The 23,380-nt window shown below is 42.3% G+C and overlaps 1 protein-coding gene across 1 annotated transcript in view; it reads left to right on the top strand.

Moving 5' to 3' along the window:
* Positions 1–16,087, top strand: part of LOC139370877 (metabotropic glutamate receptor 2-like) — a 63,334-nt gene extending 47,247 nt beyond the window's left edge. The window contains exons 3-12 of the mRNA XM_071110731.1: positions 3,880–4,149; positions 4,649–4,828; positions 5,035–5,425; positions 7,679–7,797; positions 7,904–8,068; positions 8,319–8,432; positions 8,542–8,973; positions 9,267–9,506; positions 12,685–12,874; positions 13,246–16,087. Coding sequence (XP_070966832.1) covers positions 3,880–4,149; positions 4,649–4,828; positions 5,035–5,425; positions 7,679–7,797; positions 7,904–8,068; positions 8,319–8,432; positions 8,542–8,973; positions 9,267–9,506; positions 12,685–12,874; positions 13,246–13,304 — 2,160 coding nt within the window. The 3' untranslated portion in view covers positions 13,305–16,087. The remainder of the gene's footprint in view (positions 1–3,879; positions 4,150–4,648; positions 4,829–5,034; positions 5,426–7,678; positions 7,798–7,903; positions 8,069–8,318; positions 8,433–8,541; positions 8,974–9,266; positions 9,507–12,684; positions 12,875–13,245) is intronic.
* The last annotated feature ends 7,293 nt before the right edge of the window (positions 16,088–23,380 follow it).

The raw sequence follows: 23,380 nt of genomic DNA on the forward strand, positions 1-23,380 counted from the left end.
TTGGCTCCATCCATCTTCCCATCAATTTTAACCATCTTCCCTGTGCCTGCTGAAGAAAAGCAGGCCCAAACCATGATGCTGCCACCACCATGTTTGACAGTGGGGATGGTGTGTTCAGCTGTGTTGCTTTTACGCCAAACATAACGTTTTGCATTGTTGCCAAAAAGTTCAATTTTGGTTTCATCTGACCAGAGCACCTACTTCCACATGTTTGGTGTGTCTCCCAGGTGGCTTGTGGCAAACTTTAAACAACACTTTTATGGATATCTTTAAGAAATGGCTTTCTTCTTGCCACTCTTCCATGAAGGCCAGATTTGTGCAATATATGACTGATTGTTGTCCTATGGACAGAGTCTCCCACCTCAGCTGTAGATCTCTGCAGTTCATCCAGAGTGATCATGGGCCTCTTGGCTGCATCTCTGATCAGTCTTCTCCTTGTATGAGCTGAAAGTTTAGAGGGACGGCCAGGTCTTGGTAGATTTGCAGTGGTCTGATACTCCTTCCATTTCAATATTATCGCTTGCACAGTGCTCCTTGGGATGTTTAAAGCTTGGGAAATCTTTTTGTATCCAAATCCGGCTTTAAACTTCTTCACAACAGTATCTCGGACCTGCCTGGTGTGTTCCTTGTTCTTCATGATGCTCTCTGCGCTTTTAACGGACCTCTGAGACTATCACAGTGCAGGTGCATTTATACGGAGACTTGATTACACACAGGTGGATTGTATTTATCATCATTAGTCATTTAGGTCAACATTGGATCATTCAGAGATCCTCACTGAACTTCTGGAGAGAGTTTGCTGCACTGAAAGTAAAGGGGCTGAATAATTTTGCACGCCCAATTTTTCAGTTTTTGATTTGTTAAAAAGTTTGAAATATCCAATAAATGTCGTTCCACTTCATGATTGTGTCCCACTTGTTGTTGATTCTTCACAAAAAAATACAGTTTTATATCTTTATGTTTGAAGCCTGAAATGTGGAAAAAGGTCGCAAAGTTCAAGGGGGCCGAATACTTTCGCAAGGCACTGTATATATATATATATATATATATATATATATATACACACTACCGTTCAGAAGTTTGGGGTCACTTAGAAATGCCCTTGTTTTTGAAAGAAAAGCTCATTTTTTGTCCATTAAAATAACATAAAATGTATCTGAAATAGAGTGTGACATTGTTAATGTTGTAAATGACTATTATAGCTGGAAACGGCAGATTATTTTATGGAATATCTACATAGGCGTACAGAGGCCCATTATCAGCAACCATTACTCCTGTGTTCCAATGGCACGTTGTGTTAGCTAATCCAAGTTTATCATTTTAAAAGGCTAATTGATCATTAGCTGAAAACTGTTGTGCTGATTAAAGAAGCAAGAAAAGTGGCCTTCTTTAGACAAGTTGAATTTCTGGAGCATCAGCATTTGTTGGTTCGATTACAGGCTCAAAATGGCCAGAAACAAAGGCCTTTCTTCTGAAACTCGTCAGTCTTTTCTTGTTCTGAGAAATGAAGGCTATTTCATGCAAGAAATTTCCATGAAACTGAAGATCTCGTACAACGCTGTGTACTACTCCATTCACAGAACAGAGAAAACTGGCCCTAACCAGAATAGAAAGAGAAGTGGGAGGCCCCGGTGCATAACTGAGCAAGAGGACAAGTACATAAGAGTGTCTAGTTTGAGAAACAGACACCTCACAAGTCTTCAACTGGCATCTTCATTAAATAGTACCCACCCAACACCAGTCCCAACGTCAACAATGAAGAGGCGGTCTTCTAGGCAGAGTCGCAAAGAAAAATACATATCTCAGACTAGCCAATGAAAATAAAATATTAAGACGGGGAAAAGAACACAGACACTGGACAGAGGAAGATTGGGAGAAAAAAATGTAAGTTTGAGGTGTTCGGATCACAAAGAAGAACATTCGTGAGACACAGGAATTATTTTAAAGATGCTGGAGGAGTCAGATGGCGTCAAGCATGGTGGACGAAATGTGATGGTCGAGCGGTGCTTTGGTGCTGGTAAAGTGGGAGATTTGTACAGAGTAAAAGGGATCTTGAAGAAGGAAGGCTATCATTCCATTTTGCAACGCCATGCCATACCCTGTGGACGGCACTTAATTTGGAGCCAATTTTCTCCTACAACAGGACAATGACCCAAAGCACAGCTCCAAACTATGCAAGACCTATTTAAGGAAGAAGCAGTCAGCTGTTATTCTGTCTATAATGGAGTGGTCAACCCTATTGAGCTGTTGTGGGAGTAGCTTGACCATATGGTACGTAAGAAGTGCCCATCAAGCCAATCCAACTTGTGGGAGGTGCTTCAGGAAGCATGGGGTGAAATCACTTCAGATTACCTCAACAAATTGACAACTAGAATGCCAAATGTCTGCCAGGCTGTAAAAGCTGCAAATGGAGAATTCTTTGACGAAAGCAAAGTTTGAAAGACACAAATATTTTTTCAATTAAAAATCATGATTTATAACCTTGTCAACATCTTGACTATATTTCCTATTGATTTTGCATCTCATTTCATGTATGTTTTCATGGAAAACAAGGACATTTCTAAGTGACCCCAAACTTTTGAACGGTAGTATACACTTGTATATATACAGTTGAAGTTGGAAGTTTACATACACCTTAGCAAAATACATTTAAACTCAGTTTTTCACATTTCCTGACATTTCATCAGAGTAAAAATTCCCTATCTTAGGTCAGTTAGGATCACCACTTTATTTTAAGAATGTGAAATGTCAGAATAATAGTAGAGAGAATGATTTATTTCAGCTTTTATTTATTTCATCACATTCCCAGTGGTTCAGAAGTTTACATACACACAATTAGTATTTGGTAGCATTGCCTTTAAATTGTTCAACTTGAGTCAAATGTTTTGGGTAGCCTTCCATAAGCTTCCCACAATACGTTGGGGGAATTTTGGCCCATTCCTCCTGACAGAGGAAGGTTTGTAGGCCTCCTTTCTCACACACGCTTTTGCAGTTCTACCCACACATTTTCTATAGGATTGAGGTCAGGGCTTTGTGATGGCCACTCCAATACCTTGACTTTGTTGTCCTTAAGCCATTTTGCCACAACTTTGGAAGTATGTTTGGGGTCATTGTCCATTTGGAAGACCCATTTGCGACCAAGCTTTAATTTCCTGACTGACTGACTCAAATTACGTCAATTAGCCTATCAGAAGATCCTAAAGCCATGACATTTTCTGGAATTTTCCAAGCTGTTTAAAGACACAGTCAACTTAGTGTTTGTAAACCTCTGACCCACTGGAATTGTGATACAGTGAATTATAAGTGAAATAATCTGTCTGTAAACAATTGTTGGAACAATATGTTGTGTCATGCACAAAGTAAATGTCCTAACCGACTTGCCAAAACTATAGTTTGTTAACAAGAAATTTGTGGAGTGGTTTTAATGAGTTTTAATGACTCCAACCTAAGTGTATGTAAACTTCCGAATTCAACTGCATATATAAATGATGTGCCGGTTGAGATCACCTAACCCAAGGCAGGAACTGTGTATTGTCACGTCCAAGCATACACAAGCTGCAGCCATTGTCACTGTGAGAATAATTTACATGATAAATATGGTGATTATAGTTCATTTGAAATTTAGATGAGGATAAAGCTCTCTTAGGCCTTTTTCAACAGTAAGTGTAGGTGGTAAATGTCTGGAACTAGCTGACATAGTTTTGCCGTCCCTCCACCTCTCTCTGTATAGGTGGCCAACCTCTTCCAGTAGTGAAAATGGCGAGATCATTCAATTATTATTAGATTTGAATTTTAGATTAGATGTGAGATTGCAGTATGTTAAATGTCTGAGACTAGCTGGCATGGTTTATCACTCTCCCTCCCTACTTCCCACCCCAGGTGGCCAACCTCCTGCGCCTCTTCCAGATCCCTCAGATCAGCTATGCCTCCACCAGCGCCAAGCTCAGTGACAAGTCTCGCTATGACTACTTCGCCCGCACCGTGCCGCCAGACTTCTACCAGGCCAAGGCCATCGCCGAGATCCTGCGTTACTTCAACTGGACCTACGTGTCCACCGTGGCATCCGAGGGCGATTACGGTGAGACAGGCATCGATGCCTTCCAGCAGGAGGCCCGCGCCCGCCAGATCTGCATCGCCACCTCGGCCAAGGTCAGCCAGTTGTTGTTTGTTTGTTTGTTGTTGTTTCCACTTTCACAGTGAAAATAATTAATCATTACAAAGGTGTCATACTGTAGCAATATTTACCCAACACCTACGGACCTAGTCAAGGGGTTCAGAAATCTTGACGTAATGGTTAAGGTGTTGGTTTAAGAGTCTCTGGACCCGGGTTAGAATCCAAATCTGGGTTACCCACCGATTTCGCTGCAATACTATTGCATGGTATTAAATTAAATTTGATCACGGGGCGACGACAATGGGGTTTCTAAAGGCAATTTTACCACGTTAGCAGAGATCCCATTCACTGTAAACACTGCAGCTCAATTGGAAATTGCCTTTAAAAGGTGATTTGTAGACATCCCACGATCAGATTAAATCCTGACATTGGTTGATTCCATTTAGAATAGTGTTGTATCTTTTGCTGCCTTGTTGTTATAGACTATGTCTTATTCGAGCACATGATGGTTCAAAGCTGGTGCATAATCAACAGGTGAGCCGCTCGATGAACCGGTACAGCTTCGATCAGGTGATACGCTCGCTGCAGCAGAAGTCCAATGCCAAGGTGGTCATTCTGTTCACACGCAGTGAGGATGCCAGGGAGCTGCTTGTGGCTGCCGCCCGCATGAACGTCACCTTCATCTGGGTGGCCAGCGACGGCTGGGGGGCGCAGGTAGGGCCTTGGCCTCCGTTCAAAAAGAGTTGATTACCGATTTCCTAACAGTCAAAATCGACTCCTTCACAATTAAGGAATAAATTCCTTTATAAGAATGATTTCCATCATTCCATCATTTGTTTACCATGAAATGTAATGTTTTGAGAGTTTGATAAAGGGTGTATTTTCATTCCAATTACTGAGAAAATGTGAATGATTTGCAGGAGAGTGTTGTGAGGGGAAGTGAGACAGCAGCCGACGGGGCCTTCACCATCGAACTGGCCTCCTACCCCATCCGGGAGTTTGCCGACTACTTCACCAAGCTGAACCCCTACACTAACACACGGAACCCCTGGTTTAGAGAATTCTGGGAGCACCGCTTCGACTGTAGTCTTACAGAGCCTGGTTGTAGCGAACACAGTCTGCGGGACGGCAAGTTTGAGCAGGAGTCCAAGATCATGTTTGTAGTGAACGCAGTGTATGCTATGGCTCATGCTCTACATAATATGAGGCAGGCAGTTTGCCCACTCAATGCAACCAAGATCTGTGATGCCATGAAGCCAGGCACCGGGAAGAGGTTCTATAGGGATTTCATCCTCAAGGCCAAGTTCGATGGTGAGTGAAGCAGTCTTAACAATAGAAATATAACTCCCAGAAGGGGATATCCCCATTTAAGTAAATGTTCCATGATGGGTGGACCGGAGGCCATATGCAGTGCATCCAATTCTGCGGGTAATGTAATAAAATGTGTACAGCCTTAACAGCCATATAAGGTCAGGTGACTTGATTATGGGCTGTATCACAATGTTAGCCTATATGCACCCTTCATTCACTGCACAGGTTTAGATATACAGTACCAGTCAAAGGTTTGGACAGACCTACTCATTCCAGAGTTTTTCTCTATTTTTACTATTTTCTACATTGTAGAATAATAGTGAAAACATCGAAATGAATAAATAACACACATGGAAACATGTAGTAACTAACAAAGCGTTAAACAAATCAAAATATATTTTATATTTGAGATTCTTCAAAGTTTTCTTTGATGACAACTTGGCACACTCTTGGCATTCTCTCAACCAGCTTCATGAGGTAGTCACCTGGAATGCATTTCAATTAACAGGTGTGCCTCCAAACATTTGGCTCGTACTGTAATTTATTGTTAAACTGTATATGTACACCACCTGACCAAAAGTATGTGGACACTTGCTCATCAAACATCGCATTCCAAAATCATGGCCATTAATATGGAGTTGGTCCCCCCCTTTGCTGCTATAACAGCCTCCACTCTTCTGGGAAGGCGTTCCACTAGATGTTGAAACGTTGCTGCGGGGACTTGCTTCCATTCAGCCACAAGAGCATTAATGAGGTAGGGTACTGATGTTGGCCGATTAGGCCTGCCTCGCAGTTGGCGATTCACTTCATCCCAAAGGTGTTAGAAGGGATTGAGGTCAGGGCTCTGTGCAGCGAAGTCAAGTTCTTCCACACCGATCTCGACAAACCATTTCTGTAGGAACCTTGCTTTGTACACAGGGGCATTGTCATGCTGAAACTGGAAAGGGCCTTCCCCAAACTCTTTCCACAAAGTTGGAAGCACAGAATCGTCTAGAATATCATTGTATGCTGTAGTGTTAAGATTTGGCATCCGCCAAACCCAGATTCGTCCATCGGACTGCCAGATGTTGAAGTGTGATTCATCACTACAGAGAAATCATTTCCACTGCTCCAGAGTCCAATGGCGGCTAGCTTTACCCCACTCCAGCCGATGCTTGACGTTGCACATGGTGATCTTAGGCTTGTGTGCTGCTGCTCGGGCCATGGAAACCCATTTCATGAAGCTCCCGACGAACAGTTCTTGTGCTGACGTTGCTTCCAGTGGTAATGTGGAACTCAGTAGTGAGTGTTGCTACGCGCTTCTGCACTCGGCGGTCCCGTTCTGTGAGCTTGTGTGGCTTACTACTTTGCGGCTGAGCCATTGTTGCTCCTAGACATTTCCACTTCAATATAACAGAGCTTACAGTTGACTGGGGCAGCTCTAGCAGGGCTGGAATTTGATGAACTGACTTGTTGGAAAGGTGGCATCCTATGACGCTGCCACGTTGATAGTAACTGAGCTCTTCAGTAAGGCCATTCTACTACCAATGTTTATGTATGGAGATTGCATGGGTGTGTGCTTGATTTTATACACCTGTCAGCAACAGGTGTGGCTAAAATAACCAAATCCAGTCATTTGAAGGAGTGTCCACGTCCACATACATTTGTATATATAATGTACCATTCATGTCATCAGAAATAATACATTTAATCTATTCTTACATTTCTTATTTTCAATGTGATAACACAGAATGTAAGAACAGACCGGAAGCAGCTCAGAATCACATAGTAATCCTGTTATTACCTGAGCTAGTCCTAGAATGATGTCTAATTATAATTGAGTATTACATGTTTTATTTAATCATCAATATTGGTACATTGGGGCAATTTGAAACAAATGCAGATCTGAATTGACCGTGAGATTGGTTTCGCAGTTTATGTTGTGTCCCTGTTGAAAAGGGTTTGGTGATGATTTGATTTGCAGTGGGATCAGTAACAAATAGGGACTCAGTAAGATGCGTAGTTAGAGTAGGCAAACAGTGTGCACTATTTTGAGAAGATGCCTCATGAATATATGTTGCATTAAATAAATGAATTAAAAAGCAAATGGATAAGATAAAGGAAACATTGACACAGCATCTCAATTGTGATTTCTTTGTGAGATAACTAAATGACTGGAGACTCATATTAAAACTCAATATCTAACTAAAATGGAGAGTTGTTCTTTCTTCTGAAATGTCATCATTGATATACAGTATTTCTGTTTCTCGTCAGCTCCCTTCAGACCTGCCGACACGGAGAACATTGTGCGTTTTGACGCCTACGGGGACAGTCTGGGCCGCTACAACATCTTCCACTATCACAAACAGGATGATAAATACGTGTATAGGAAGGTATGTAGCTCTTCATCCAGGAGTGCTGAACCACGGCTGACCCTGTGTGTGTGTCTGGGGAAGGGAAAAAGGAAGAAGAATAAAGTATCTCTCCTTTCCTCTTCAGGTGGGTTACTGGGCCCAGGGCCTGATCCTGAATACCAGCCAGGTGCCATGGAGGGGCCCAGCCGGAGTGCCCCCCACCTCCCAGTGCAGTGATCCTTGCAGGAAGAACGAGGTGAAGAGCATGCAGCCTGGAGATGTGTGCTGCTGGATCTGCATCCCCTGCCAGGTAATACATCCACAAGCAAGGAGAGATTCATTTCTTTTTTCATTGTATCGTTTATCCTCCGATAGTCAGCAGCTCTCTTTGAGGGTGTGTTCCGCCCGGAGCCATTCATTTCTGCCGGTTGAATATGCACTACCTTTCTTGGGTGGCGTTAGGATGAAGGTTAAGTTAAGGGCTAGGGTAAGTGGATAGTAAGTTGAAATATTGTTGATAGTTAGTTAAACATCTACAAACTATCTATTTCCCCTGCCAGCCCTACCAGTACCTGCTGGATGAGTTCACCTGTGCAGACTGCAGCTTCGGACAGTGGCCCCAGGCCAACCTGACAGGCTGCTTCGACCTCCCAGAGGAGTACATCCACTGGGAGGTATTGTCACTGTTTTACCTTATTTTTCTCCTCTTTTTAAAATATGTGTCTGAGTTTTGAGACATTTAAGTGTGAAATAACACTTTAAATAAAACTTCATTTGATTTAGGATGCCTGGGCCATTGGGCCCGTCACCATCTCCTGCCTGGGCATGTTGTGTACCCTTTCCGTGGTGGGCCTGTTCTTCAAGAACAATGACACCCCTGTGGTCAAAGCAAGCGGCCGGGAGCTGTCCTATATCCTCCTACTCGGAGTCCTAATGTGCTACAGCATGACCTTCATCTACATCGCCAAGCCCTCGATGGCCGTGTGTACCCTACGTCGACTAGGCCTGGGAACCTCCTTCGCTGTGTGCTACTCGGCACTGCTCACTAAGACCAACCGCATCGCGAGGATCTTCAGCGGGGTGAAGGACGGGGCCACACGGCCACGGTTCATCAGCCCAGCCTCCCAGGTGGCCATCTGCGGCGGACTTATCTCCTGTCAGCTCCTGGTGGCTGTGGTCTGGCTCCTGGTAGAGATGCCTGGTGTCAGGAAGGAGGTGGGCGTAACAGAGTTGGATTCCTAACATCACTCCCTAGCCTGAAATGTTTCCACACAAGCTATCAACTCATTAGCTTTTGTCAAGTGGGGGGGTCATGTATGTTTGCAGAGCAGATGATCCCTGGTTCCAGCCCAGTGAGGGTCAGGGAAGAAAGCTATACTGTTAATGAAGCACAGTGATATTATTGCCCATCACATGAGCATAGAAATATATAATAATATTCTATATTAATATACTATATACACTACTCTATTTCCTAATATGGTTCTGTTCTATTTAATTATATGGAGGTGAGCCCCGAAAGGAGGAATATAGTCACCCTGAAGTGCAACAGCAAGGACTCCAGCATGCTGGCCGCTCTGGCCTACAACTGCGTCCTAATCGTCCTCTGCACAGTCTACGCCTTTAAGACCAGGAAGTGTCCAGAGAACTTTAACGAGGCCAAGTTCATTGGGTTCACCATGTACACCACCTGTATCATCTGGCTGGCCTTCCAACCCATCTTCTACGTCACAGCCAGCGACTACAGGGTGAGTGGTAAAAATATACTCCAATTAGGGTTGTAAAATGCTGGTAACTTTACCAAAATGTCTAGATTTTCCAGAAATCCTGGTTGGAGGGTTCCAGATTTCCTGCTTATTCCCCTTCTGATTCTGGGAATATTCTAACCAGGACTTCTGGACAATCTGGGAATTTGGAGAAAGTTACTGGAATTTTGCCACCCCAACTCCAATATATTGTAATGAAATGACGGAGTAGAACGAGGTAATTGTACCTATCAACACTAGGGTCATTACGATATTAATGACAAGGTGGGTATATTTTCATTGTTTAAGAAATCTATAAGTCTTTGAATGTGTCTTTAATGTACCAATGGATCTAGGTGACATACTGTACATAAATTCCTTTTGATCATCATCATCATTTTGATCATTCCTCGTATAGTCATTCTCCAAATGACGTTCCTTATCTAATCTAAAACTCCAGTATTGCCATTTATATACATTACATTATGATTTGAAAATAATGCTTTTTTTTTCTCCCTTCTAACATCGACAATGAAATGTGCAGGAGATTTCCCCCGGGGAATTTAGATAGGAAGACTCTTCCCACTGGGCAAAAACTAGTTGAATCAATGTTTCTACGTCATTTCAACCCAAACATTCTATATGAAAACGTTGAATCAAGGTGAAAAACTGATTGGATTTGAAAAAAGTCATCAACGTTAGGGACCTTCGTATTTTTAACCTAAATCCAATGACATGGTGGAATGTTTGGTTGATTTCACATTGAATTCACGTTAGTTGACAACTCAACCAAATGTAAATCAAAAGTATATGTTAAACTGATGTCCATGCCCAGTGGGTTGTTCCCAGCATTCCTCTACAATATTGCCACGGCTTCGTTTTCCAGTTCTCAGCTGAGATCAGTTCAAACAAGGGAATAGCTGGGCTTCTTAGGGCCTGATGCTAAGATTGTCTTAGTCATCTACAGATAGCCATCTGCTTAACTGAACTACTAATCAACTAATGAACACCCAGACCCAGTGACCCAGTGTGCCCCTTCTCAACACCCAAATGACGAGCCCAATATGACACCACAATACAGCCTAACAGGATAGATGACTTACTGTATATATTATATCTATATAAAAATATAGCTTAAAGGTGCTTTCATCGCCCTGTTTCAGACCTATGCAGTCTTTGTTGGCATGTAAGCAAGATAAAGAGAGACAATATGTATACAACTGACACAAAAGTTTAGTCCAGGGTGTATGATAACTGGGACCCAAGGCTGAATCTAGTCTAGTCTAATGCCTGTCCGGTTGGTGTTGGTGTGCCACTGGGCTCTGGGAGGAGAAAGGAGAGGGGGAGGAGGAGGGAGTCTCATATTGGTCTTGCATCAGAATCATGAGTCTCCCCAGGCTATCTCCTCATCATCTCTATGGTGTTCTATGTACTAGCAAAAAACACCTGAGTTGGAAGAGAAAAGTTTGAGAGAAGGGGTGAGAAAGCAGGCTAGAAAGGAGTGAGAGACTGGATGAACAGTATTAGGATGAGTGTACATATTGAATATAGATGATGAGTGTTCATATTGGAGCTGTGGTAGACAGAATAATTAAGCTAGGAAGAGGTTTTGGCTATGCAACAGAACACTTTGCTCTCTGTGTGCCATTAATAATGACAGCAGTTGGGCTCAGCGTCCTGCATTTCAACATTGGAGATGTTCTCACATGAAAGACAAGCTGTGTTGTTCATTGAATTTCAATGAACCTGGGGTCTCATATGGACATGGACATTCAATATTCCAGACGGTACTTCCATCAACCGTCAAATGGCAGACTTTTTCTCTCTCTCTTTCTCTCCTGATTTCTAAGTCATCTTCTCTCTCTCTCTCTTAAAGCTCAAGGCTATTGATCTAGTCCAGTGCCATGGTTCGTTAAATTATCTTGTGTTAAAATACGCATTGAATAGCTCCTAGGTAGCTAAATGCCTACTGTATCTTTATATACATGCATATATATATATATATATATATATATTATCAAACCTGATGCTTGTTGAGGTCAGCGAAGGGCCATAGACAGCTCTTGGAAATTCACACTCAACTGTGACTTGGACAAAAGCTGCGTCATACTGTCATAGTGTTATTTCATCAGGGTGAAATGGAGTTCAAATTCAACAGAAACAAATCTGAAAGCCTTCCATCATACTATTATGGATTGTGCATGCTGTTAATGTACTACATAGATGTGCTTTGATGCTCAGAGTCAGACCATACTGTTGTGCGAACTGGTGATCTTTGCATGCGGAAACAGCAGTGGTACGAGGCAGCCTATTGGTTGGGAAGACTGAGTAATCACAGGTTAGGTGTCAGAGCAGATTAACGATGGGCTCATGATGACAACCCAGGGCCCAGATTCACAGAACCTTTTAAAGAAGACATTTCTTCTTGACTGCCATGTTTTCTTTAACCATAGGCTTAAGACGAAAGTTAAGCAAAGTTGCTATTCCTTAAAAAGGTTCTTGGAAATATGCTTGCGCTATTTCTTATGTTTCTCCTTAAGCAAAAAGTGAAGAAGAAATTTGATTCTTAGTCTTAAACTCAGGGCAGTGAGAGAACAAGTTCATGAAAGCAATTGAACGTTTAATTCACTCAGAAACTTAACCTGAAAATTTCAGTATTGATTATTTTAAACCCAAGAACATGTTTTAGAACAGGAATCTCAGTAAGAAATATACTAACATTATTGCCATTGCTAGTTGGATAGCTAGCAAAAACAGTTGCCTAGCAACAAATATTTTAAGAAGATATTGGAGAAGTTCGTAAGAAATTCATTACATCTTAAGATATTGTTGAAGAATTTCACTTACAAACTATCACATGAACTTCTTTTTTTTAAGAAGCTTCTTAAGTTTTTGCATAAGAAGTGTTTTGTGAATCTGGGCCCAGGCTCTGCCAGGACAGACAGCAGTGGCAGTCATTAATGGGCACAGTTGAATGAGATTTCCATCAGTTTGGTCCACCAGAGCTGCTGAGAACAGCTCAACTGGTTGGCAGAAATGGCAGATAGCAAAAGACCACTACAGTCACTGGTCTTGAAATAGAGCTCCATCTCTGTCAGGAAAAGACTAAAAGACCCCAGCCCTATCAGTATATTCAGTGAATCCTGATGATTCAACCTGTCTCCTCTATCTCCCTATACAGGTTCAGACCACCACCATGTGTATCTCTGTCAGTCTGAGTGGCTCTGTAGTGCTAGGCTGTCTCTTCGCTCCTAAGGTCCACATCATCCTATTCCAGCCCCAGAAGAATGTGACCACACTAAGGGTGCCTGCCAACCGCTTCGGGGCCACGGTCACCACAACATCAGCCTCCGTCCCCAGCTCGTCGAAAGGTAGCTATCACTGGCAAATTTGAACGTTTCAGTCATTGTTGGTGAACATGACATACATCTCATGACATACAAGATTTGGTTATGGGTTCCAAAAATAGTGAGCCATCATCTGAAACATACATAGGTCTACTGATATTTATGATCACAGTGGTAGAGGTGTCTGTTGCGTTTGGCAACTATATAGGCGTATGCAGAACACTACTAAAATGTACTAAAACCAGATCCCTAAGTTAAATATTTTAGCTTTAATCAATGTGAAAAACAAGCAAGTTATTTTTTATTTTCTTTAAAAGAAAATGTATTTTACATTTTTACTCTCTATTTTGTATTATTATTGTTGCATCAGCCTCTCTCTGCCTGTGTGCCAACAGCGGTAACAACGGTGTGTAACGGTCGTGAGGTGGTGGACTCCACTACATCCTCTTTGTGAAGAAGCTTGAGCTGCTTGTATCATTCCTCCGTTCTCCAAACACAAGCTACAGTGCCATCTGAAATCACCCCCTCTCATCCAACAAAGCTGCTGATGACATAACGCTCATGCCATATCTCAAGTCCCATTTACAGTAGAGACAAGTAGAGGCTCTCTCTAGTCAGACAGAGGACTGTGAAAGCTAAATTATGACTATACATACCAGTATTACGTAATGTATGAGTGTAAATCCTTTTGGTATAGATTTAACAACATTGCATTGATTTTATTTGGTTTCAGGATAGACTTGTCGTTGAATGCACTGCTGTATGAAGGGTTGCAAAGGGAGGGTATATTACTGAAAACTTTCTAAGTTTACCAGTAAACTAGCTGAATTTTGGTCATTTTCAGGTTTCTTTTGGAATCGAGTGGCCTTTTTAGTACTTCAGATTATCACAGGTGTCTGTAATTATGAAATAATTCAATAAGTTGATTTTAAAATAAAAAAAATACAAAGACAAGCAGTAAAACATTATCCTAAATATAAACCATCAACTAAGTGAACACCATTGGTGTTTAATATGATGGTTTCAGCATGAAATATCCTTTATTTATGTTTTACACACTTATTTTACTCTTTCAATGTCTATGTTGTAAATGTTTTGGAATCAAACTGGTGGCAGTTGTGAAATAAGTCAATAGTTTGAAGAGTTAATGAAAACAATTGTTGATTAGATGCTTTTTTCATTAATTAGGCTATATTTTCCTGAACTTTATGGTCTATCCACTAGAAACTCATGGACAATATGCACACAGATATAAAAAATGAATACTATATATTATTTTTTATTTTTTTTTAAGTTATTCAAGTATAAATTAACAAAGATCAGTTTTCCATCCCAAATGTGTGTGTGTGTAAAGTACATGTAGGAAAAAGAATTGCACAACAGTCCTGATGGAAAAGGCTAATTTGTTAACTTTCCAAATGTCAACAAAACACACTAGACAAGGTGGAATCTTTTTGTGTGCGTAAAATTAATAAAAATTAATTATGTGAGGAATTGTAATGGAAACTCCTTTATGCGCAAATATTGTAAACTTGGGAGTCACACGATGGTATGTTGTTTGGTCCTCCTACTACAACTCAGGAAAGCATGCAGTTTATTAGGCTACAGATTAATTAAATTATGAACGTCACAGGGTGGTGAAAGTGGACAGTCATGAGCTTGATGCTACTTTCCAATAAATATCGAGGGACTTATTCTGGTGACACGATGATCAATGCTTGGCTGCTGTTTGACAAATGAAAATAATCTCTCTACTGTACATAATAATATCATCATGTAGGCTATACCTGCATTGTACCTGCCAGCTGTTGGCTAGAGCATGTGCCAAGACCAGAGTGGACACATTCGCTATATAACGCAAAATACATGCTGACAAAAAAATCAGAAGAGTTGAAAATAAGATGGAAACCCATTTAACATGGGAATAGAAATTCAACCACAAAAGTAATTATGTGCACTACGTCATCGCACACATCCTTTTCCCCACAAGTCAATTTGATGGAAATATGACCATATTGTATGCGCATATTGTTTTTATAGAGATTTTAGAATATTTGCATTAAGATCTGTCGCAATTGGCTGGAAACATAGCTATAGATTGAAATAGATTATGTTAATTACCAAAATTCCAGTAGCTTTGGTCAATTACCGGTAGCTTTGCAACCCTAGCTGTACGCCTTACTGTCAGTACAGAGAATCCGTATTGTGAATAAGGTGGTTCATGGTGTCATACAGTTATGTGAATACAATATCCAAACGTTTTACTTCTCTTCCAACTACTAGAGTTAGTATTATTAACACAAAACACTTATTTTGAATTAATTTTCCCCCTACCTCTTAAACTACATTGAAAAAAATATATAAATGCAACATGTAAAGTGTTGGTCCCATGTATAATGAGCTGAAATAAAAGATCCCAGAAATTATCCATAAGCACAAAAAGCTTATTTCTTTTAAATTTGGTGCACAAATTTGCTAACATCCCCGTTGGTGAGATTTTCTCCTTTGCTAAACTAATCCATCCACCTGACAGGTGTTGCATATCAAGAAGCTGATTCAACAGCATGATCATTACACGGGTGCACCTTATGCTGGGGACAATAAAAGACCACTAAAATGTGCAGTTTTGTCACACAACACAATGCCACAGATGTTTAAAGTTGAGGGAGCGTGTAACTGGCATAATGACTGCAGGAATGTGCATCAGAGCTGTTGACAGAGAATATAATGTTAATCTCTCTACCATAAACCAACTCCAACAACAATTTAGAGAATTTGGCAGTATGTCCAACCGCAGACCACGTGTATGGCTTCGTGTGGACAAGCGGTTTGCTGATGTCGTTGTGAACAGAGTGCCCCATGGTGGCAGTGGGGTTATATGTGCTGGCATAAACTAAAACAATGAACACAATTGCATTTTATCAATGGCAATTTGAATGGACAAAAATACAGTGACGACATCCTGAGGCCCATATTTTAAGGTATCTGTAAACAACAGATGCATATCTGTATTCCCTGTCATGTGAAATCCATAGATTAGGGCCTAATGAATTCATTTAAATTGACTGATTTCCTCATATGAACTGTAACTCAGTCAAATCATTAACATTGTTGCGTTTATATTTTTGTTCAGTATACATTTGAATGACATGAGATTAACCATAGTGAAAGTGATGATTAAAAACTAGGCTACTATCAGCATGGACAATGTTTTAACGTAGACTTTGGTGAACCAGTTTGTGCTTTCTTGTAATTTATGTAAATAAAGTGTTATTTTTTATTATTAAAACAAATTGTCAGTGTTTATTTTGTTCACAAAACTCCAGAGACACCAGCAACGAACTGTAAAGAGCCACTACCTCATCTTAATAACCTCAGAAATATAATCTCCTTAAATGTTGCAGGTGTATCAGCATTCTGGATCGACCATCAATACTGAGCAAAACACTGATTATTACCCAGCACCGAGTGTGCATATTCCAATGGTTAAAGGATGCACAGAGGTACTCTAACCAGAAACGTTAAGTCCCCTATTTAGGGGACTTTGAGAGGTTCTGGACCGGTTCCAACTGACATTTGTGTACAAAGCGCTCCATGAACATCGCAGTGTCCAGTGCCTTATAGTGTCAGAAAACACCATATGTCTGCATTGCACTACCACTGTCAGCAGAGTTGACTTGAAGTGTCAGGTTTCACACCCTACATTCACGTAGGGAGGTGACGTGTCACATTTTACGGCTCATCCTTTTCTGGGATCCCTCTGAATAATGGCGCTAGAGCCTGGGAGATCTATTAAAAAGGGAACAGTCTAGCAATTTCAGCAATTGTGGTTTCATCTCACTTAGAGCTCTCAACATGAAGAAAAACACTAAATTATTTTGTAGAATTGAAACAACCATTCCTCTTGGTCACAGAGGGAGGAAAACACGTTGTGCGTAAGGCTGAAGTTGTAACAAGTCTGCAGACATTTAAATGTTGTTTCTGCATCGCTCAGAGGATGCTTGGCAGAAAATGCTCGGTCGTCAGCCATATAAAAATGGGGCCAAATTTGGGCTGTCACTAAATATTATAATAATATTTTACTATACAGTGATATCTTATAGTAAGTCTTTATAATTTCATTGTTACTATATTTATAAAGCATTTCAGGTCATTTCAAGCCCTATTCCCCCACTTTTGAATAGAAATAGAATATTTTTTTAAACATTTGTACTGGGTACAAATTTGTGTCCTCAAGTGAGTACACCTCAGCATTTTTTTATTATTATTTTCACCAGGTGAGTTGCAGATCTTCCTAGAACGATGCAGCATTACTTGTTATTGTTTATGGCCATCTCGGGTATGTCTATTTAGGCAGAAATATTTTTTTTGCCAATAAAGTCCAAAAGGTCTTATCCATCGCAACCTCAGTGTGAACACTTAGCGCCTTCATCACCTAAAAATCTAGCTAAATCTATGTTCACGTCGAGGTAAGCAACACTTAAGCATGCATGAGCGCACCAGCTGTTCCGGAGAGCTTCCGGACAGAGTGATTGATCACGCCGATGTGATTAAACAGGTCAACATTCACAAGGCCTTGGGTCCAGATGGATTAGCAGAATGTGTACTCCGAGCATGCGCTGACCAACTGGCAAGTGTCTTCACTGACATTTTCAACCTCTCCCTGACAGAGTAATACCTACATGTTTCAAGCAGACCACCATAGTCCCATGTGCCCAAGAAAGCGAAGATAACCTGCCTAAATGACTACCGCCCCATAGCACTCACGTCTGTAGCCATGAAGTGCATTGAAATGCTGGTCATGGCTCACAACACCGCCATTATCCCAGAAACACTAGACCTACTCCAATTGAGCCCTCTCCTGTACTCCCTGTTCACCCACGACTGCGACTGCTTGGCCACGCACGCCTCCAACTCAATCATCAAGTTTGCGGACGACACAACAGTGGTAGGCTTGATTACCAACAACGACGAGACGGCCTACAGGGAGGAGGTGAGGGCCCTCGGAGTGTGGTGTCAGGAAAATAACCTCACACTCAACGTCAACAAAACTAAGGAGATGATTGTGGACTTCAGGAAACAGCAGAGGGAACACCCCCCTATCCACATCGATGGAACAGTAGTGGAGAGGGTAGCAAGTTTTAAGTTCCTTGGCATACACATCACAGACAAACTGAATTGGTCCACTCACACAGACAGCATCGTGAAGAAGGCGCAGCAGCGCCTCTTCAACCTCAGGAGGCTGAAGAAATTTGGCTTGTCACCAAAAGCACTCACAAACTTCTACAGATGCACAATCGAGAGCATCCTGGCGGGCTGTATCACCGCCTGGTATGGCAACTGCACCGCCCTCAACCGTAAGGCTCTCCAGAGGGTAGTGAGGTCTGCACAACGCATCACCGGGGGCAAACTACCTGCCCTCCAGGACACCTACACCACCCGATGTCACAGGAAGGCCATAAAGATAATCAAGGACATCAACCACCCGAGCCACTGCCTGTTAAACCCCGCTATCATCCAGAAGGCGAGGTCAGTACAGGTGCATCAAAGCTGGGACAGAGAGACTGAAAAACAGCTTCTATCTCAAGGCCATCAGACTGTTAAACAGCCACCACTAACACTGAGTGGCTGCTGCCAACACACTGACACTGACTCAACTCCAGCCACTTTAATAATGGGAATTGATGGGAAATGATGTAAATATATCACTAGCCACTTTAAACAATGCTACCTTATATAATGTTACTTACCCTACATTATTCATCTCATATGCATACGTATATACTGTACTCTATATCATCGACTGTATCCTTATGTAATACATGTATCACTAGCCACTTTAAACTATGCCACTTTGTTTACATACTCATCTCATTTGTACATACTGTACTCGATACCATCTACTGTATCTTGCCTATGCTGCTCTGTACCATCACTCATTCATATATCCTTATGTACATATTCTTTATCCCCTTACACTGTGTAAAAGACAGTAGTTTTGGAATTGTTAGTTAGATTACTTGTTATTACTGCATTGTCGGAACTAGAAGCACAAGCATTTCGCTACACTCGCATTAACATCTGCTAACCATGTGTACGTGACAAATAAAAATTTGATTTGATTTGAATTCGCATACCGCCCCCACAGATGATGCACTCCACAATGCCCTTTCCCACCTGGACAAAAGGAACACCTTGGTGAGAATGCTGTTCATTGACTACAGCTCAGCGTTCTGCACCATAGTGCCCACAAAGACCATCTCTAAACTAAGGACCCTGGGATTTAAACACCTCACTCTGCAACTGGATCCTGGACTTCCTGATAGGTAATGGTAGGCAACAACACATCTACCACGCTGATCATCAACACTGGTGCGCCTCACAGGTGCTTGCTTAGTCCCCTCCTGTACTCCCCGTTCACCCACGACTGTGTGGCCAAGCATGACTCCAACACCATCATTAAGTTTGCTGATGACACAACAATTGTGTCATCAGCAAAGTTGTGGTCGGTAAATCCGACCACAACTCTATCCTCCTGATTCCCGCTTACAAGCAGAAAAAATGGTTAGATGAAGCCGATGCTAAACTACAGGACTGTTTTGCTATCACAGACTTGAACATGTTCCGGGATTCTTCCGATGACATTGAGGAATACACCACATCAGTCACTGGCTTTATTAATAAGTGCATTGAGGACGTCGTCCACACAGTGACTTTACATACATACCCCAATCAGAAGCCATGGATTACAGGCAGCATTTGCACTGAGCTAAAGGGTAGAGCTGCCGCTTTCAAGGTGCGGGACTCTAACCCGGAAGCTTACAAGAAATCCTGCTATGCCCTGCGACAAATATTCAAACAGGCAATGTGTCAATACAGGGCTAAGATTGAATCATACTACACCGGCTCTGACGCTCGTCGGATGTGGCAGGGCTTGCAAACTATTACAGACTACAAAGGGAAGCACAGCCGCGAGTTGCCCAGTGACACGAGCCTACCAGACGAGCTAAACCCCTTCTATGCTCGATTCGAGGCAAGCAACACCAAGGCATGCATGAGAGCATTAGCTGTTCCGGACGACTGTGTGATCACGCTCTCCATAGCCAGCATGAGTAAGACCTTTAAACAGGTCAACATACACAAGGCTGCGGGGCCAGATGGATTACCAGGACGTGTGCTCAGGGCATGTGCTGACCAACTGGCAGGTGTCTTCACTGACGTTTAACATGTCCCTGATTGAGTCTGTAATACCAACATGCTTCAAGCAGACCACCATAGTCCCTGTGCCCAAGAACACAAAGGCAACCTGCCTAAATGACTACAGACCTGTAGCACTCACGTCCGTAGCCATGAAGTGCTTTGAAAGGCTGGTAACGGCTCACATCAACACCATTATCCCAGAAACCCTAGACCCACTCCAAGTTGCATACCGCCCAAACAGATCCACAGATGATGCACTCTATTACACTCCACACTGCCCTTTCCCACCTGGACAAATGGAACACCTTGGTGAGAATGCTATTCATTGACTACAGCTCAGCGTTCAACACCACCCTCAAAGCTCATCACTAAGCTAAGGAACATGGGACTAAACACCTCCCTCTGCAACTGGATCCTGGACTTTGACGGGCCGCCTCCAGGTGGTAAGGGTTGGTCGCAACACATCTGCCACGCTGATCCTCAACACTGGAGCTCCTCAGGGGTGAGCGCTCAGTCCCCTCCTGTACTCCCTGTTCACCCACGACTGCATGGCCAGGCACGACTCCAATACCATCATTAAGTTTGCAGACGACACAACAGTGGTAGGTTTGATCACCGACAACGACGAGACAACCTATAGGGAGGAGGTCAGAGACCTGGCCAGGTGGTGCCAGAATAACAACCTATCACTCAACGTAACTTAGACTAAGGAGATGGATTGTGGACTACAGGAAAAGGAGCACCGAGTACGTCCCCATTCTCATCGGCGGGGCTGTAGTGGAGCAGGTTGAGAGCTTCAAATTCCTTGGTGTCCACATCAACAACAAACTAGAATGTTCCAAACACACCAAGACAGTCGTGAAGAGGGCATGACAAAGCCTATTCCCCCTCAGGAAACTAAAAAGATTTGGCATGGGTCCTGAGATCCTCAAAAGGTTCTACAGCTGCAACATCGAGAGCATCCTGACCGGTTGCATCACTGCATGGTCCGGCCCAGTACGTCACTGGGCAAAGCTGCCTGCCGACCAGGACCTCTACACCAGGCGATTTTATTTATTTATTTTACCTTTATTTAACTAGGCAAGTCAGTTAAGAACAAATTCTTATTTTCAATGACGGCCTAGGAACAGTGGGTTAACTGCCTGTTCAGGGGCAGAACGACAGATTTGTACCTTGTCAGCTCGGGGGTTTGAACTTGCAACCTTCCGGTTACTAGTCCAACACTCTAACCACTAGGCTACCCTGCCGCGATGTCAGAGGAAGGCCCTAACCCCCCCCCAACCCCTCTTTTATGCTGCTGCTAGTCTCTGTTTATCTTATATGCATTGGCACTTTAACTATACATTCATCTACATACTACCTCAATTGGCCCGACCAACCAGTGCTCCTGCACATTGGCTAACCGGGCTATCTGCATTGTGTCACACCACCCGCCAACCACTCTTTTTACGCTACTGCTACTCTGTTAATCATATATATGCAGTCACTTTAACCATACCTAGACGTACATACCTCAAAAAGCCTAACTAACTGGTGTCTGTATAAAGCCTTGCTACTCTTATTTTCAAATGTCTTTCTACTGTTTTATTTCTTTACTTACCCACACACACACACACACACACACACTGACACTATTAGTTGAGCCTGGATGTAAGCATTTCACTGTAAGGTTGTATTCAGCGCACGTGACAAATAAACTTTGATTTGAAGGCCTGATCACCAACAAGGATGAGACAGCCTTTAGGGAGGTGGTCAGCTACCTGGCAGTGTGGTGCCAGGACAACATCTCCCTCAACGTGAGCAAGACAAAGGGGATTATCCTGGACTACAGGAAAAGGAGGGCCAAACACACCCCCCCATTCACTTCGAAGTGGCTGTCATGGAGCAGGTTGAGAGCTTCAAGTTCCTTGGTGTCCACATCACCAACAAACGAACATGGTCCAAACACACCAATACAGTCGTGAAGAGGGCACGACAACACTGTTACCCCGTCAGGAATCAAAAAGATTGGGCATGGGTCCCCAGATCCTCAAAACTTCCTACAGCCACACCATCAAGAACATCCTGCCCGGTTGTCACACCACCTGGTATGGCAATTGCTCAGCAGCCGACCATAAGCCACTACAGAGGGTAGTGAGTATGGCCCATATATCACTGGGGCCAGGCTTCCTGCCATCCAAGACCTATATACTAGGCGGTGTCAGAGGAAGGCCCCACATTTTTTTAAATCAAAGACACCAGTCAGAGACTTCTCTCTGCTACAGGACAGCAAGCAGTATCGGAGTGCCAAGACTTGCCTAGTTAATAAGTAAAAACTTTATTTTACACAAATAAAAGTCCAGGTCCAAAAGGCTCCTTAACAGCTTCTATCCCCAACACTTCTGAACAATTAATCAAAATGGCCAATTGGACTATTTACATTGACCTTTTGTTTTTATGCTGCTGAGCTATGCATAAGTCACTTTACCCCCCCCATCTACATGTAAAAAAAATGCATCAACTAACCTTTCTCCCCGCACACTGACTCAGTACCCCCGGAATATAGCCTCTATTTTATTGTGTTACTTTATTTTATACTTTTAGTAAATATTTTCTTAACCATTTCTTGAACTGCATTGTTGGTTAGGGGCTTGTAAGTAAGCAGTCTACAGTAAGGGCTACACCTGTTGTATTCGTTGCATGTGACAAATATGTTTTTTTACGCCCTATGGTAGGAGAGGGGGCTATCGGCTAGGCCACCAAAGCTATGGTCCGTGCACCACCTATATTCCAGAGATTGGAAATATGCATTTTAAACCATTTCATCTGCATTTTATATTTAAAGTAAAGAGTGTTTTGATTCAATAGTGAAGGAGCATGCCACTAGTTTTTCCACACCTAATACATTATTGCAACAGTTGGTAGAAAATTGTTTGTCAGATGACAGAAGTGGAACGCTGTTTGGCTAGCAGCCACAAGTAAACTGGCTTACAATGAAAAGGCAAGATTTGTTTTTTGCAAAAATCATGAATGTCCATCAATTTCTAATGTTTATGATAGCATGTAGCCAGCTACATGTCTTAATGTTTTGCTTGTAGATAATCTTGCATTTGAACTTTCTACCAGAGAAAAACAACACCTGAGGAAATGACCCGCTGGAGATCCAATCAGAGCAAATTTCATACAAGTGGAGAAGTGTAACTGAAGCACAAAACTACTCCTTTTACATTCATGAGTTGTAACAAACCCTGACTAAAGTTGAAGCATTTTAGATCTGCAATTACAAAAATGCAGCAAGATGTGTTGTAGCTTATCTTTTTTGCATGAAGAACACAGAATCCTGCATTAACT

This window comes from Oncorhynchus clarkii, chromosome 17 (genome assembly GCF_045791955.1).
Source record: "Oncorhynchus clarkii lewisi isolate Uvic-CL-2024 chromosome 17, UVic_Ocla_1.0, whole genome shotgun sequence".
In the NCBI taxonomy this organism is placed as follows: Eukaryota; Metazoa; Chordata; class Actinopteri; order Salmoniformes; family Salmonidae; genus Oncorhynchus; species Oncorhynchus clarkii.